The sequence below is a fragment of the Bufo bufo genome, chromosome 2 (assembly GCF_905171765.1).
Source record: "Bufo bufo chromosome 2, aBufBuf1.1, whole genome shotgun sequence".
Classification (NCBI taxonomy): domain Eukaryota; kingdom Metazoa; phylum Chordata; class Amphibia; order Anura; family Bufonidae; genus Bufo; species Bufo bufo.
This window is the reverse complement of record NC_053390.1, coordinates 445,211,599-445,228,010: the sequence shown is the minus strand read 5'-3', so window position 1 is coordinate 445,228,010 and position 16,412 is coordinate 445,211,599. Positions and strand designations below refer to the sequence as shown.

Here is a 16,412-nt window from a genome sequence, read left to right as displayed (position 1 = left end):
AACCCCTCATATGCCGCGGTCAGCGCTGACCGCGGCATATGGGAGGTTTGTGCTCCCTCACCTCATACATCAGGTCCCCGCGCTGCTGTGGCGGGGGCTCGATGGTTGCCATGGCAGCCCCAAGCCATTTCAAGGCTTGGGGCCTGTCATGTACGGAAGCCTAAGAGGCCCAGCCCCCAGGCTGGGTCTCCTAAGCAACTGTTAGCATCTTACAGTGTAAGACACTAACAGTTCAATACAGCACAATACAGATGTATTGTGCTGTATTGAAACAAGGATCAGACCCTGTCCCATAGTGAGACAAAAAATAAAGTGAAAAAAAAAAAGTTTATAAAATTAAAGTTTTACAAAAAAAATTTAAAGTTTCAAGTAAAAAAAAAACAAAAAAAACCCCGCCCTTTTCCAAAAATAAAGTAAAAAAAATTGTAAAACAAAAATAGCGAAAAGACCTATAGACATATTAGGTATCGTCGCTTCCGTATCGACCAGCTGTATAAACATATCACATGACCTAACCCCTCAGATGAACACCATAAAAAATAAAAACGGTGCTAAATAAACAATTTTATTGTCACCTTACATCACAAAAAGTACAACAGCAAGCGATCAAAAAGGCGTACGCCCACCAACATAGTACCAATCTAACCGTCACCTCATCCCGCAAAAAATGAGCCCCTAACAGACAATCGCCCAAAAAATAAAAAAAACTATGGCTCAGAATATGGAGACACTAAAACATCATTTTTTTTTGTTTTAAAAAAGCTGTTATTGTGTAAAACTTACATAAATAAAAAAAAGTATACATATTCGGTATCGCCGCGTCCGTATCGACCGGCTCTATAAAAATATCACATGACCTAACCCCTCAGGTGAACACCGTAAAAAATAAAAACTGTGCTAAATAAACCATTTTTGGTCACCTTACATCACAAAAAGTGTAATAGCAAGCGATCAAAAGGTCATATGTACCCCAAAAAAGTGCCAATCAAACCGTGATCTCATCCCGCAAAAATCATACCCTACCCAAGATAATCGCTCAAAAACTGAAAAAAAACTATGACTCTTAGACTATGGAAACACTAAAACATTATTTTTTTGTTTCAAAAATGATATTATTGTGTAACACTTACATAAATAAAGTAAAAAGTATACATATTAAGTATCGCCGCGTCCGTATCGACCGACTCTATAAAAATATCACATGACCTAACACCTCAGATGAACACCGTAAAAAAATTAAAATAAAAGTGGTGTAAAAAAAGCAATTTTTTGTCATCTTACATCACAAAAGTGTAATAGCAAGCGATCAAAAAGTCATATGCACCCCAAAATAGTGCAAATTAAACCATCATCTCATCCGACAAAAAAATGAGACCCTACCTAAGATAATCGCCCAAAAACTGAAAAAACTATGGCTCTCAGACTATGGAGACACTAAAACATGATTTTTTTTTGTTTAAAAAATGAAATCATTGTGTAAAACTTACATAAATAAAAACATTGTATACATATTAGGTATCGCTGCGTCCGTGACAACCTGCTCTATAAAAATACCACATGATCTAACCTGTCAGATGAATGTTGTAAATAACAAAAAAAAAAAAAAAAAAACGGTGCCAAAAAAGCTATTTCTTGTTACCTTGCCTCACAAAAAGTGTAATATCGAGCAATAAAAAATCATATGTACCCTAAACTAGTACCAAACTTCCACCCTATCCCGTAGTTTCTAAAATAGGGTAACTTTTTGGGAGTTTCTACTCTAGGGGTGCATCAGGGAGGCTTCAAATGGGACATGGTGTCAAAAAAAACAGTCCAGCAAAATCTGCCTTCCAAAAACCGTATGGCATTCCTTTCCTTCTGCGCCCTGCCGTGTGCCCGTACAGCAGTTTACGACCACATATGGGGTGTTTCTGTAAACTACAGAATCAGGGCCATAAATATTGAGTTTTGTTTGGCTGTTAACCCTTGCTTTGTAACTGGAAAAAAAAATATTAAAATGGAAAATCTGCCAAAAAAGTGAAATTTTGAAATTGTATCTCTATTTTCCATTAATTCTTGTGGAACACCTAAAGGGTTAACGACGTTTGTAAAATCAGTTTTGAATACCTTGAGGGGTGTAGTTTCTAGAATGGGGTCATTTTTGGGTGGTTTCTATTATGTAAGCTTCACAAAGTGACTTCAGACCTGAGCTGGTCCTTGAAAAGTTGGTTTTTGAAAATTTCTAAACTTCTAAGCCTTGTAACGTCCCCCAAAAATAAAATGTCATTCCCAAAATGATCCTAACATGAAGAAGACATATGGGAAATATAAAGTAATAACTATTTTTGTAGGTATTAATATGTATTAGAGAGGTAGAGAAATTGAAACTTGCAATTTTGAATTTTTTTTGGGCAAATTTGGAATTTTTTTTATAAATAAAAATGTTTTTTTTTTTACTCCATTTTACCAGTGTCATGAAGTACAATATGTGACGAAAAAAACAAATCTCAGAATGGCCTGGATAAGTCAAAGCGTTTTAAAGTTATCACCACATAAAGTGACACTGGTCAGATTTGCAAAAAATGGCCTGGTCCTAAAGGTGAAAATGAGCCCGGTCCTTAAGGGGTTAAAGATGCACCAAATGTAACCCCTTAACAAAAGGCCCACTGTCTTAAAAAGGGTGGGGGTGTTGTTAAGGGCTGGTGTCATGGTCTTTCCCATGACAGGGGTCAGAAGATCTAAGAGACTGGCTGCACGTGATGAGATCTGACAGCCTCTTTGGTTTCACTTGTTTCTGTGTAGTTGCTGGTTATGACCACACCTCTTGTCTCAGGTGTAGCTTAAGTGGTCATTCCAACTCATCTATTTAGTCTGGTCTCACCCATCATGCTATGTGGTTGATAGCTCCTTTCTGGTTGTGGAAGTGCTGGTGTTTGGGTCTCCTCTGAGTTGTGTTTTCCCTATTTCTTATTTGTTGTATTCCCCTATCTTTTGGTATTAGGCCTGAGGGAGTCTCCTGTTCCTTCAGCTGGGAAGGAACAGGTCATCTTTGTCCTAACACTATTTCCAGGACCCTTTAAGGTCAGATAGGGCTCTAGGTTCCTGCGTATGAACATTCCTACCATTGAAGTCTGTTCATACTGTTAGTAGTCAGGGCTCGGTTTAGGGATTCACTAGGTGGTAACCTTTCCCTTTCCATAGGTTCCAGACCTAGTACCTTTGCCCTTCCCTCTTGCGTTCGGTGTGGAGTTTAATACCCACACTGCACCATGACAGCTGGTAGAGTGCTCCTGTGCCAAGAACTGTCTGTTAGCAACAGCCTGGGTTCTTAGAGCAGGCTGCTGGTGCTTCATAGCCAGGGTCAGAGAACGCTTTGATCCCCGCTGTTAACTCTTTACTTCCACTTGCAATCAGGTCACTGGGTTTCCCAGTGACCTGATTGGAGACTAGGGGAGTCACTGCAGTCAGCCCTGAAGACCTATGAAGTACTGTCTGTTCGGTAAGCCTGCTATTGGGGCACAATAGTGTTGCCCTAACAGAATTCTGTGTCATAGTATATACAGGATAGCATACAGGAGTATGCTAATACATTATAAATGTGGAATAAAGTTATAAAATACTTTATTCCACATTGATATAACCGCAAAATAGTTTACTATATTTTTGCGTGGCAAAAAAAATTACGGTATATAAACAAAGTACCCTCTAATGCATTTCTCCCACATAAAACAAGGCCGCAGACACGTCAATGAAAAAATAACAAAAAAGGTCTGGCTGCTGAAATGCAAAAATAAAATTTTGCAGCTCATTAAAGGAGTTTGCCATGTTTGGGGCAGGGGGTTGTTTGGCAACCCTCCTGGGCAGACCTGCAAAAGGTAGGTATACTTACTTCATTCCTGACGCTGGCTCCCAACTTCTGCACTCTCCAGCCTCTGCTCCGGACCTTCTTCTTCTGTTTTGACGCTGTTGCAGCGGTGGTCACTTGACGCAGGGGGATCGGGTCACTTCTGTAGCTAGTGATACAACAGGCATCACAACAGAAATTTACATCCAGGGACCTGAGCGGAGAGCACAGAAGCTGGCATCAGGAAGCACAACCCCTGTAAGGGGGGGCTAACAAACATGTGACGTTTGATAAATTTGGTGCCAAGTACACCAAAACTGACTTTAAGTGTTACCCGCATGATAATTTTGGGCTTTGATTCATCATAAAGACTTTTTCATCCTACACATTATAATGAATCCCATTGATCACTATTTCATAGAGGTGATGACCGGTTTACTGCTTCTCCCCAACATTCATTTCTAGGTTAAGTGTCTACTTAATATAACATCAAATGATATATTCATTTTAGTGTGTCTGAGTTCACTTTTTATGTAGGTAGCTGTTCTGGAAATATGACAGCAAGACTGCTGCTGGTTGCCATGTCCACTTTACAGTTGTTAGTTGAAGTTCAATAACATGGGCACAATACAGGTCCAACTGTGTTCTTACCACAATACAACAGAGTAGTACTTCTACTAGATAGCATAACCTCAGGAGCTATGTAAAAAATGCCCTTTATTTCTACCATAGGTGATGGCCTAAATGATTGCTAGTCAGTGTGAATTACATCTTAGTCAATATAGGTGGGTCCTTAAAAGGATTTTCTGGTTTCATAAAACTAAGCTTAAAGAGGACCTTTCACTTGTTTAAAAACTAAAAACTAACTATATCAATGGGCAGAGCGGCGCCCAGTATGTCTGGGCGCCGCTCCGTTCGCCCGGTATAGGCTCCGGTGTCTGCAGCTCCCTCTGTTGTACTGGGCGGAGTTTTTGTATTAGGGTTGTCCCTTGCAGCAGCGCTGGCCAATCGTAGCGCACAGCTCATAGCCTGGGAGTCCTAGGCTATGAGCTGTGCGCTACGATTGGCCAGCGCTGCAGCAAGGGACAACCCCAATACAAAAACTCTGCCCAGTACAACAGAGGGAGCTGCAGACACCAGAGCCTATACCGGGCGAAGGGAGCGGCGCCCAGACATACTAGTAAGTGCAGGGGGACCCCTGGGCGCCGCTCTGCCCACTGATATAGTTAGTTTTTAAACTAGTGAAAGGTCCTCTTTAAAAGGGGTTCTGCAGTTTTTTTAAACTGATGATCAAGGATAGATCATCAGCATCTGATCGGCGGGGGTTCGACACACGGGACCCCCGCCGATCAGCTGTTTGAGAAGGCAGAGGCGCTGTCAGTAGCGCTGCGGCCTTCTCGCTGTTTACCGCAGGCCCAGTGACATCACGACTAGTATCACTGGCCTGGGCGGGGCTAATCTCCGTTCACTTGAATGGAGTTTAGCGCCGCCCTGGCCAGTGATACTAGACGTGACGTCACTGGGCCTGCAGTAAACAGCAAGAAGACCGCAGCGCTACTCCCAGCGCCTCTGCCTTCTCAAACAGCTGATCGGGGGGGGGGTCCCGGGTGTCAGACTGATGATCTATCCAGAGGATAGATCATCAGTTTAAAAAAACTGCAGAACCCCTTTAAAGCACACCCAAAAACCTTTACTTTATATTTTATAATTTAATAGTATAGGTGACCTTTAGTGATAGGGAGTTAAAAAAAGTGCCTGTTTTGTACACCAAATCCCCCCTTCCCCCACACCTTGATCACGGTCTCCGAATTGACTGTGCAAATTCTTACACGGAAGTGTATACAGAGCCCATTGAAGTCTATGGGGAGGGGACGAGATAGTGACCAGACATGCCTGCAGCTACAACTGAGTAATTTACCTCACCCAAGCTCCCGGCTTAAATAAATCACTCAATACTAGGTCTGTCTAGTATAAGTCTACTGTAATCTCTCTCCTGTATATCGGTTTGATCAGTCAATTGAGAGACTGTAATCAGAGCAAGGGTAGCCAAAAGGTAATAAATGTAGAAACACAAACTTTTATTTAATAAAATATATTACAAACTTCACTAAATTCACCTATACTATTAAATTATGAAAAAAAAAAAAAAAAAAAGTTTAGGTACACTTTAATTTACCTCAACAATAAATTTTCATGAGCCCTATTAGGACCTAAGGACCTCAAACCCCCTATATTAGCCAAATTAGAGAGCTACTGAAAACAGTGGCTCCTACCATGGAAGATTTGGTGCAAGCACTGATTTATATAAACACATTGAAAATAAGTGACTGTTCTGCACCTACCCCTACCCTAGGACAGGGATGGGCAAACTGCGGCTCTCCAGCAATTGTAAAACTACAACTCCCAGTATGCCCAGTCTGCCTACAGCTATCAGTCTACAGCAGGGCATGATGGGATTTGTAGTTTTACAACAGCTGGAGAGCCGCAGTTTGCCCATCCCTGCCTTAGGAGATATAAGCTGATAAAGAAACAATATATCAGTAGGTAGGTAAAATGTAGCAGTCCAGGAGAGAAATTTGTGCTGCTATGTTTGGAAAGAATTGTGCTAAAAACTCATGAAAGAAAAGTATTAGGCCTAATGTTCCCATTCATTCACAGCAAACAGAGATATGGCAAAGAATTTAAATATAAAGTATATAAAAAAAGTTTCATAACTTCTGATTATACAGCAATTGCGCTTTATTTTCAGAAAACCCCTTTAATAAAACAGTGAATTGGAATCTCTTATGAAGACTTCTTCTGGAGTAGATGGCTACTAAGCTATTCTGAGTCTGTATGCACTGGCGTAAGATTCTGTGCTTACATGTTATTATGTGGTATGACAACTGTCTGGACGCCTCCTTACTTATCCTCCCTTTTACAGCAGTCATTTCATGAAGCAATTCATGCACAACACACTTTTGTTTTTATCAGAAAGCTTGTCCTGGAAGCTTCTGGTCTATGGAAGATAATCATTTCCTCAAGGAAATACAACACTTTAAGGGTTTAGGCTCTCCTTACAATTTATGGGAAAATCCAGAAATGTAATAAAGATTGTAAAAGTAGCTGAAAAATCCCCAGAAGTCTAAAAAATTCCAAGCAAGATAACTTCACTACTGAAGCGCAAAAATGTTGGTCAACACACTTTACCAACTGTCCAAAATGGTTGTAAAGGGGCTATCTGATTAAAGTACATCTGTCAGCAGATTTGTACCTACGACCCTGGCTGATCTGTTTCATGCGTGCTTGGCAGATGAAGGTATCTGTGTTGGTCCCGTGTTCATATGTGCCTGCATTACTGAGGAAAATTATGTTTTATTATATGAAAACAGACCTCTAGGAGCAACGGGGGTGTTGCTGTTACACCTAGAGGCTCTGCTCTCTCTGCAACTGCTGAGCCCTCTGCACTTTCATAGACAGGGCTAGATGTGATGACGTTTTCACAACCTGGCCCTGTCAAAGTGCAGAAGGTGTGGCAGTTGCAGTGAGAGCTGATCTTGTAGATGTAACAGCAACGCCCCCATTGCTTCTAATGGCTCATTTGCATATATTTAAATATAATCTCTCTCAGCAATGTGGACACATATGAACACGGGACCAACAGATACCTTCATCTGCCAAGCACACATGTAACAGGTCAGCCAGTTTCATAGGTACACATCTTCTGACAGATACCCTTTAAATAAGACTTCTCAAATGTCCTACTACAGAACTTGAACCCCCTCTACTGTATGACCCAAAGTAGATGCTACTACCAAGCAGCAGATCTAAACCCTAGCAAACCTGGACTATCCACATATTGTAGGAAAGGACAGTCATTTAAATGTCCACAAGTAATATTGTTTTTCCTGTAGTGGCCCTATCCTAGCCATGACAAAATCAGCTGTTCACCAGGCGTCTCAGAAGTGGCCTTCAACTCCAACTAGACAGCTGCCACAATGAGTGCACATGAGGACTCGCTGGTTTCTTTCACTGCCAAAAACAGGTGGTTCTTAACAAAAGGGGGCGTCCAAACCAGACAAAGGTAACTAATATGGCGCCAATTTTTTACATTTTTTCCTAAGTTGCCTAAGCAGCACTAGATTACAAGCTAAAGACACCAGCTGCGATTTAGTTATCACATTGCTTTACAAAGTATAGAAGGAACTCCGTATTTGCCCTGCTAACTACCATTTGTGCACATTCATTACTTTTCTTCTCCCTCCCTTAGTATTTTAAGAACAAGAAGAAGAGTTTTATTTGGGAAAGAAAAAAAAAAGATTTTTAATTTGGAATAAAGATAGGCTGATCCGTCAGTCCAGCGTGAGAGCTCTTCCTCCGACTCAGCCCCCTCAGGGGTTGCACTGTGGCATTGGGAAATAACAAAAGGAGGGCTTAAAATTTGAAGACAACATAATATACAAAAATGGACATTGTGTACCCATTATTTCAGTCAACTCAATTCAGTGAGAATTAAAAACAATAACAAAAAGGTATAATTTTTGCCACAATGCAATTGGCTCTTCTTCTGTAATTCGGTGTAAAGGCAGAACTTTGGGCAGCTCCTACTGAGGTCCTCTTCTTGGATTTGGCAAGAGATTTTCTGATTTCATAACATCTCACTCAGCCAGTCTTCCTATTATAACATTTTACATGGCATATCCAATTTCCTGCAGCAAATAACTGATGAACTATTCAGTTATACCTTTCCTGGCCACGTTCTTACAAGCAGACCCACCACCTCAATCCCTGCCATGGCACTTTTGTAACAGCATTTGCTTTGTCTAGTAAAAGAAACTGTCAAAGTTTCCTCTGTCTTTTGGTCCTTGCTTCTTCTGCTGTTCTAGTTAAGTTCACTCAACTATCTTGGAGCAATCCATGATGTTGACAGTCTTCTTGCTAGGACACCCATGTAAAAGTCCTTGGGTCATACTCTGCTATCATCAAGGAGTGGTTCCTTGCCCTCAAGGAGGTGGGCAGGAGGTAGAAGTGCATGGCTCTGAGCACCATTGCTGTGCTTCTTATGAGCACCAGAGCGCAGTGTAAGGCTGGTGTGCTCTGGGATGAAGAGTGCTACAAGCAAGGACAACAATACAGAACAAGCCCCAAACAGAAAGGGTGGACCAGGGATTATACTTCTCTGTGATGGAGAGAAGAAAATAAATAAATACACGTTAATCCCTTAATACAGCACATATTTAAACCTTAACCTTTTATTATGTAGAGGAAGTCCATGGTTATGACCATCCTGCAATCCACGAGTGGTGGTCGTGCTTGCACACAATAGGAAAAAGCATTAGCCTATGTACACTCCCACGATCCCAGCCACCAAATGGGCCAGCTCTTTTTCCTATAGTGTGCAAGCACGGCCACCGCTGATGGATTGCAGGGTGGTCATAACCATGGAAACGTGCAGTGTATAATGTGATGGAAAAATGAATCCAGCCAGCAAAGGAAGCAATATGGATAATAACAATACATTAGTAAGTGCTTTGTATTAACTTTCTCCACATAATAAATGCTATTTGCTGAAGTGACAACCCGTTTAAAGAGGTTTTCCAGGATTTTGATACTGATGGCCTATCAGGTTCCGGCAACACCACCAATCAGCTATTAACTTGTAGCTCTGGTGCCAAAGTAAATGGAACCAGTGCTTCAGTTACCAGCTCTGTCCACTACACAATAGACAGGGCTGTGCAGTTCTAGTGTCGTTGCCACAACTAAACAGTGGAAGTGTCATACTCCAGCCCATCTAATATTAATAGCCTATTCTGAGGAGAGGTCATTAATATCAAAATCCTGGAAACCCCTTTAAAAGGCAAAGTCCAAACAATTTAAAAAAAGAAAGACTAGTGAATAAAATAATATTTGTCTCAGTTTATTTTTACTTTATAACAGTTTCTATTAGGAACCTGGCATTGGGACTGCAATAAGCATAGTGCTGCAATCATCCTCTTCTGAAGTCCTTAAATGCCCTATACGTTATGGCAGTGTTCTTCAACTCCAGTCTTCAGGACCCACCTGCCAGTCATGTTTTCAGGATTTCCTTAGTATTGGACAAGTGATATAATTAGTGTCTAAGCATCAGGACTTACCTTAGGTATCCATTGTGTGGGATATTCTCAAATCATGACCGGAAGGTGGGCCCTGAGGACTGGAGTTGAGGAACAACTCTAACCATATTGAAAATATAAGAGGCAAAAACAAAACAGACATTTGCAGCCAGATGGGGTCAGACACCGGACTGGATTTTAAGTGCCGGTCCGGGTTTTGACAGCACCTAGCTGCCCTTAAAAGACAGCTGGGCTCAGCAGCAAGGTGTGTGTGCGCTGGGATCTGAGGCTTGTGCTGTGCTGGAGGGCTGAGACCCGTATTTAGGGAAACAGGCCCCCTAAAGCCTGCTGTGGACCGCTGGAGATAGAACTGCCAACAAGGTGATTTCTGCTATGTGGGCTTTCCATTGTGTGTGAACTAACACCAAGACTGTACAGAGTCATTTTACTTGCCCTGCCTACCAGAGCGAATCCCCACAATATATAATCTCTATATACACTATCAAATATATTATTAGATTTGAGTGACTATTACTGAGTGCTATTACATAAAAAAAGTCTGGTTGACTGGCAATAAGCTGCAATATCAGGCCCACCCCAAGAACAAGACTGGTTCTATGTTTTGCAAAAAAATCAGGTTATAAACCCCCTTTTAGAAACATTATAAGGGATAACCTGACTCATTAAATTACCGAAATATACAAGAAAGATATGGAAATTACGAGCTATCATTTGAGTCCAGGTTATGTTCCTTTAACCAATCATGGTATAACCTTATTGTTCTCAACACTGAATCCCCTTGGTCCTAATGCTCTGCTTCATTTTAAGGATGCAGCAATATTGATCAGTCAATTTCTCTATAACAGGCCATGATCTTATCTTTGCTAATAAGGAGCTTACCTCATCAGAAGGGTTGGCCATATTGGGTTTCAGGACTTTGTCAGAAGGCTCCTCCTCATTCATTTCATTCAACTCAACATGGAACAAATAAAAGACGAACCCATATAAAGCGGGCCCCAATCCATTACATAAGCCACGAATTCCAGTTACCATTCCTTGTACAACACCTACAGCAGAGACCCAATATTCATTAAGCTCAAGTGTTTGAAGGGATTTATGTACATGCAAAGTTTGTATGGTGCATTACATCTAGAAATTTCATATAACTTTAAGGCGGCGGCTCTAGGGAGAAGGTTCACTTACTCTGAAAGATAGTTGTTTAAATATTATTTGCCCATGCAGCCTTGTCTGCAAGTCTCCATACACAGCTGGTCTCCTTAAGGAGAGCCAGTTCCTCCTCTAAGGCCCCTTTTACATGAGCGAGTTCCACGCATTGGACTTGCAGCATGTCAGCGAGAGCACCTGTCCTGACTTCCCAGCACCGATGGGGTCGCATAGCATTATATTGATATGTAACCCTTAGAGGTCTGCAATGTATTGTATAACACTTACATAATGCTGTCAGTGTTATACAATACATCACAGAACTGTAAGGGCTACAGAGCATCATAAATCAATATAATGCTATGCGACCCTGCCAGTGCCCCCGAGTTCAGAACGGGTGCTCTCCTTGACACAAGCTGCAAGTCCGATGTGTGGAACTCGCTCATGTAAAAGGGGCCTAAGCTGCATCCAAGGCATCTCAATAAGCAAGTCACAATCTTACTCCGTACTGTTTTGCCCAGCAGGGTTAGGCTACTTTCACACCTGCGTTAGGTGCGGATCCGTCTGGTATCTGCACAGACGGATCCGCACCTATAATGCAAACGCTTAGAGCCGTTCAGAACGGATCCGTTTGCATTACTATGAACAAAAAAAAAAAAAAAATGTTTTTTTTTTTTTTTTTGTTCATGAAAATGCAAACGGATCCATTTTGACTTTACATTGAAAGTCAATGGGGGACGGATCAGTTTGAAAATTGAGCCATATTGTGTCAACTTCAAACGGATCCGTCCCCATTGACTTACATTGTAAGTCTGGACGGATCCGTTTGCCTCCGCACGGCCAGGCGGACACCTGAACGCTGCAAGCTGCGTTCAGGTGTCCGCCTGCGGAGCGGAACGGAGGCTGAACGCTGCCAGACTGATGTATTCTGAGCGGATCCGCGTCCACTCGGAATGCATTAGGGCTGGACGGATCCGTTCGGGGCCGCTTGTGAGAGCCTTCAAACGGAACTCACAAGCGGAGCCCCGAACGCTAGTGTGAAAGTAGCCTTAGAGAATCATTACAGATCAAGTCTGCCTCAGTCTTGGTATTTCTGAAGTGTTTAGTGTAGTTATAGCACCATCTAGCGGTGTTAAGTTGTATTACACTTTGTTTTTCCTGTTACAAAGACTGCTGCATTATGGGTGGAGCACTGCATTGTGGAAGTGCAAAGCATTTTGGGAAAGAGAAATCTCCAGTCTCCAGTTCAGAGCTGTCCTATGCATATTTCCTTCTCAAACTCCACTATCCTTGTAAAAGCATATTTGGTGAAAGATCTACCTTTGTTTCAGGGACATGATGTTATACAGAGCTGTTCAGCTAGTTGTAATGGTTACTCAGGGAGTTGTTATTACTGTTAGCTAGCCATGCAATCCTATGTACAGGCAGCAATTTTACAATGTGCTTTCACTGATGACTGTTAATGTTATAGTACATGCTATCCTATACTTATACATGTGATTTGTATTCTTGTAGTTTTACCAAACAATCCTGTTTTACCAACCAATCAATCGTATATAATCAATCACATATGTACAACCTGTTGACCAATAAACAAGTTAGACTACAAAGAACAGTCTGGAAGACAGGAATGATTTATGCTGAATGTCAGACTGCACACTGTGTGAACGTGTAAGAAGACAAAACACCGTACTGATGAGAGACAAACACTTAGACAGCTGTTTCAATGGATGGACCTTTGGCTTTGTTTTCTGTTGTCGTGCTCCAAGGCTTGTTAGAGAGTCACCTTAGAAAGTGGTACTAGTGAGATGATTTTTACTCCAGGAGATACCTCTTTGCATATAATTAGTTAAAGCGGTCCTCCAGATAGTTCAGCAATATCAGATTCGTGGGTGTCCACAACCTCACTCAGAGGTCCCAGACTGCCCTGGTGCCAGAAACTAACAGTGTACGGAGTGGAAGAAGAAGCCTCCATACACGGAAGTTTCCAATACTGTCATATTAAAGCTCAGCTACCATTCACTTGAAAGGGAGCTGAGCTGCAGTAACTCAGCACAGCCAGTACATAGTGTTCGGAGCCGCCTGCACACTGCACAGTCTCCAGCACAACGGCAGTCCAAAACTGCTGATCATAGGTTTGGCGGGTGTCAGAACCCCACCGATCTGATATTGACCACATATTCGGAGGACAGGTTATCAAAATCTGTAGCCAGAAGACTTTTATCCCTATTCTGAGATTTTGATACTGACGACCTATCCTCAGGATAGGTCATCAGTATCTGATCGGTGGGTGTCCGACACCCGGGACCCTGCTGATCAGCTGTTTAAGAAGGCAGTGGAGCTCCTGTAAGCGCCGCTGCCTTCTCACAGCTTACCAAGCACAGCGCCATACATTGTATAGTGGCTGTGCTTGGTCACTGCACTCACAGCAGCACTGCTGCCTTTTCAAACAGCTGATAGACGGGTGTCCCATGTGTCGGACCCATACCGATCAGATACTGATGACCTATCCAACGGATAACCCCTTTAAATAAATAAGCCATAGCTGTGCAACTCACCTTGCTGGTCTGGATCTGCATTGCGAGACACCACAGCACTGATAGCAGGGAAGGTAATACTTGACATTGCAGCTACTGCACCAGCAGCCCACATCATCCTACCAGAGACAGCAACATGTCAGTCCTTAAAGGGGTTGTACAGTAAACTACTTACTCATTTACATCTCTATTCAACCCCGAGTTATTATAGGAGGATTCTTGGCCAGAGTGTAGAGTGGTTACACTGGAGAATCTGTCATAAATTGGGTAGGCAACCCACTGATGTGAATGGGCACTGTAAGATGGTACTGTAGGGAAATGTCTATCAAGTTTCCCAACAGATAACAGATGATCACTGGGGTCCCAGAAGGGCAACACTTTGTAATAATCTTATTGGCAATGGAATCTTAACAAGTAGTGGCTGTCCAAAGCAGACAAGCCCTTTAAAGGGATTCTGTCAGCTAGGTTTAGCCTTTACAGCTGAGGACATGTGCTGCTAGATCACCACAATATACATATTCCATAGCTGTGAGTGCTTTTATTTAGTAAAAAAAAAAGAAGAAGATTATATACATATGCAAATGAGGTTACCAACCTTTCAGGAGCCCAGCCACGCCAACTGTGAAGGAGCCCAGCACCACCCTGCATCCTCCGAATCTCCTCCTTGCTCCCCCGGCGTCACACAGTTAGAGCGCCGGTATAGTGTTCCTTTACTTTGCTGGCATCAGCCTCAGGGAACGAAATGCACATGCGCTAGCTGGCATGCGCGAGATTACGGCGCTCCGTGTGACGTCGGGGGAGAAAGGAGGAGATTCGGAGGATGCAGGGTGGTGCTGGGCTCCTTCACAGTGGGAGTGGCTAGGCTTCTTAAACGTTAGTAACAGCCCCTTGAGCTCCCTACTAGCCTCATTTGCATATGTATAAAATAGTTTTTTTGACTGAATAAAAGAACTCAAAGCTATGGGAAATGTATATTGTGGCGATCTAGCAGCACATGTTCACAGCTATATAGGCTCAAACTAGCTGACAGAATGTCCACAGATGATGTAAAAAAAAAAAAAAAGGAATAGGGCCAGCTTGGGTGTGTTGGGGTACCAGGACCCGTTAGGGCCAACTAGGGTGTGTTAGCCCAGGTACACAGACAGAGTCCCCACCATTAGGGGTCGTCTCTGGGCTGAGGTATAGTTTAGGGTGAGTTCAGGGAAGGAACTCTCTACCCTACACCTTGATACATACCCCTAACCATCACGATCACCATCTGGAGCATATATTTATTTGATAGACTATGGGCCAGATTTATCATTAGCTCAGGTCAGAATAATGGAGTGAAAAAGTCCCCCAAAAAGTCCCAAACGCTAAAACTGCGCACAAATTTGCGACTTTTTTCTGCCCTGCACTATGCTCGCCAGTTTTTTGAAAGTGGGCGTGTTTTCTTATGTAATTGAATCTCTAGACAGATTTACTATTGGGACTATTTAAAAAGTCGCAATTTCACTCCAGTGAGGACCATGCTTATCTTATGAGACTACCGTCAAACCACATTTATTACAGTCTTAAAAGGCCGATCATAAATCTGACTTGGCTAAAACTGACTTTAGCCATATGTGAAAGTGGAGTGAGCTGTCAGAGTAATGATAAATCTGGCCCTATGTATATGCGATAACATTGAATATTGACCGTCGCTTTAATTATATTTTGGAGATTAGATTTTTAATGGGTTATCTTGATTTCTGCTGGATTATAGCACAGTCAAGTTCATAGGTTTTGGAACCGCGCTGCTGGGAGCTATGTATTCCGGTCACAGGTGGATGATACAAGGGTGTCAGCCCCTCTCCTCGACAACCAAAGGATATGGTCCTCCCAGACCTCCTCCTCTACAGGGTTTAAGGGGATAGGCAAGATAGTGAAGCACCCTTGAGAATGTTGTTCTAAAAGGTTTTATTCTACTTACAACAGGTCAGTAGACAAAAGGCATAAAAATACAAGATGATCGTCACGTTCCTGCCCGACCCGGGTTTCGCTACCTCGCTTCTTCAAGGGCGATGACTGAGCATGCTCACAAACGAGCCCTATAAATAGCCCAGCCCTCTCATTATTATTCAAGCGGGTGTGGTTCCCATCCGTATAGGACATTTTCAAAATAACAGTTTTACAACATATAACATGAAATCACACTGATGCAATCATTTTTAAAATACAAACATAAGAATATAAAATTATACACGGGAGTGGATTGTTACTCCCTATTGCCAATTTGTGTAAAGGCCCTTTCGGGTTACCGCTGTTCTCAATAGTCAATATATATATTCAGCCTCTTAATAAGAATCTATCCCCCACTTAATCCTCTCTTGTCCTAGGTGTATCCCAACTCAATTTATTATAGTAGTTCTATCCTCATATGCATTCCATCTACTCCTCGGATATTATACCGGTATTCTCCACCTACTCCCGGAGCGTCATTCAGCTAATTTCCACTCCTCCTGGAACATCCCTCCACAGGACGCCATCCGATTCTGGGACGTCACACAGGTAATCTCCGCCCACTCTTAGAACGTCACTCAGGAGGGCGCCACCCACTCCGGTAGCGTCATTCAGGTGTTCTCGACCCCGCCTCCACCCCTGATGTTCCCATCACAAGGCATCATTATCCAATGGAGCAGCCAGGAAACCTAAATAAAAAGGAATACTAAATAAAAAAGAGTTTAATTATCTTACCATCCCGTTCCCCCTGGTGCCGGTGATATACCATCTGCCCAAAGTCCACAAAAATCCAGTAGACCCCCCGGGAAGACCGATAATTTCGGGGCTCAATTCATT

The 16,412-nt window shown here is 42.4% G+C and overlaps 1 protein-coding gene across 3 annotated transcripts in view; it reads right to left on the bottom strand.

Annotated features, from left to right (window-relative positions):
• Positions 1–7,431: 7,431 nt before the first annotated feature.
• LOC120989422 (hippocampus abundant transcript 1 protein-like) overlaps positions 7,432–16,412 on the bottom strand; it is a 48,260-nt gene continuing 39,279 nt past the window's right edge. For all 3 annotated transcript variants that reach the window (XM_040417511.1, XM_040417509.1, XM_040417510.1), the window contains exons 10-12: positions 13,617–13,714; positions 10,795–10,961; positions 7,432–8,981 (exon numbers count right to left, since the gene is read on the bottom strand). In XM_040417511.1, the coding sequence (XP_040273445.1) occupies positions 8,769–8,981; positions 10,795–10,961; positions 13,617–13,714 (478 nt within the window). In that variant the 3' untranslated portion in view covers positions 7,432–8,768. The remainder of the gene's footprint in view (positions 8,982–10,794; positions 10,962–13,616; positions 13,715–16,412) is intronic.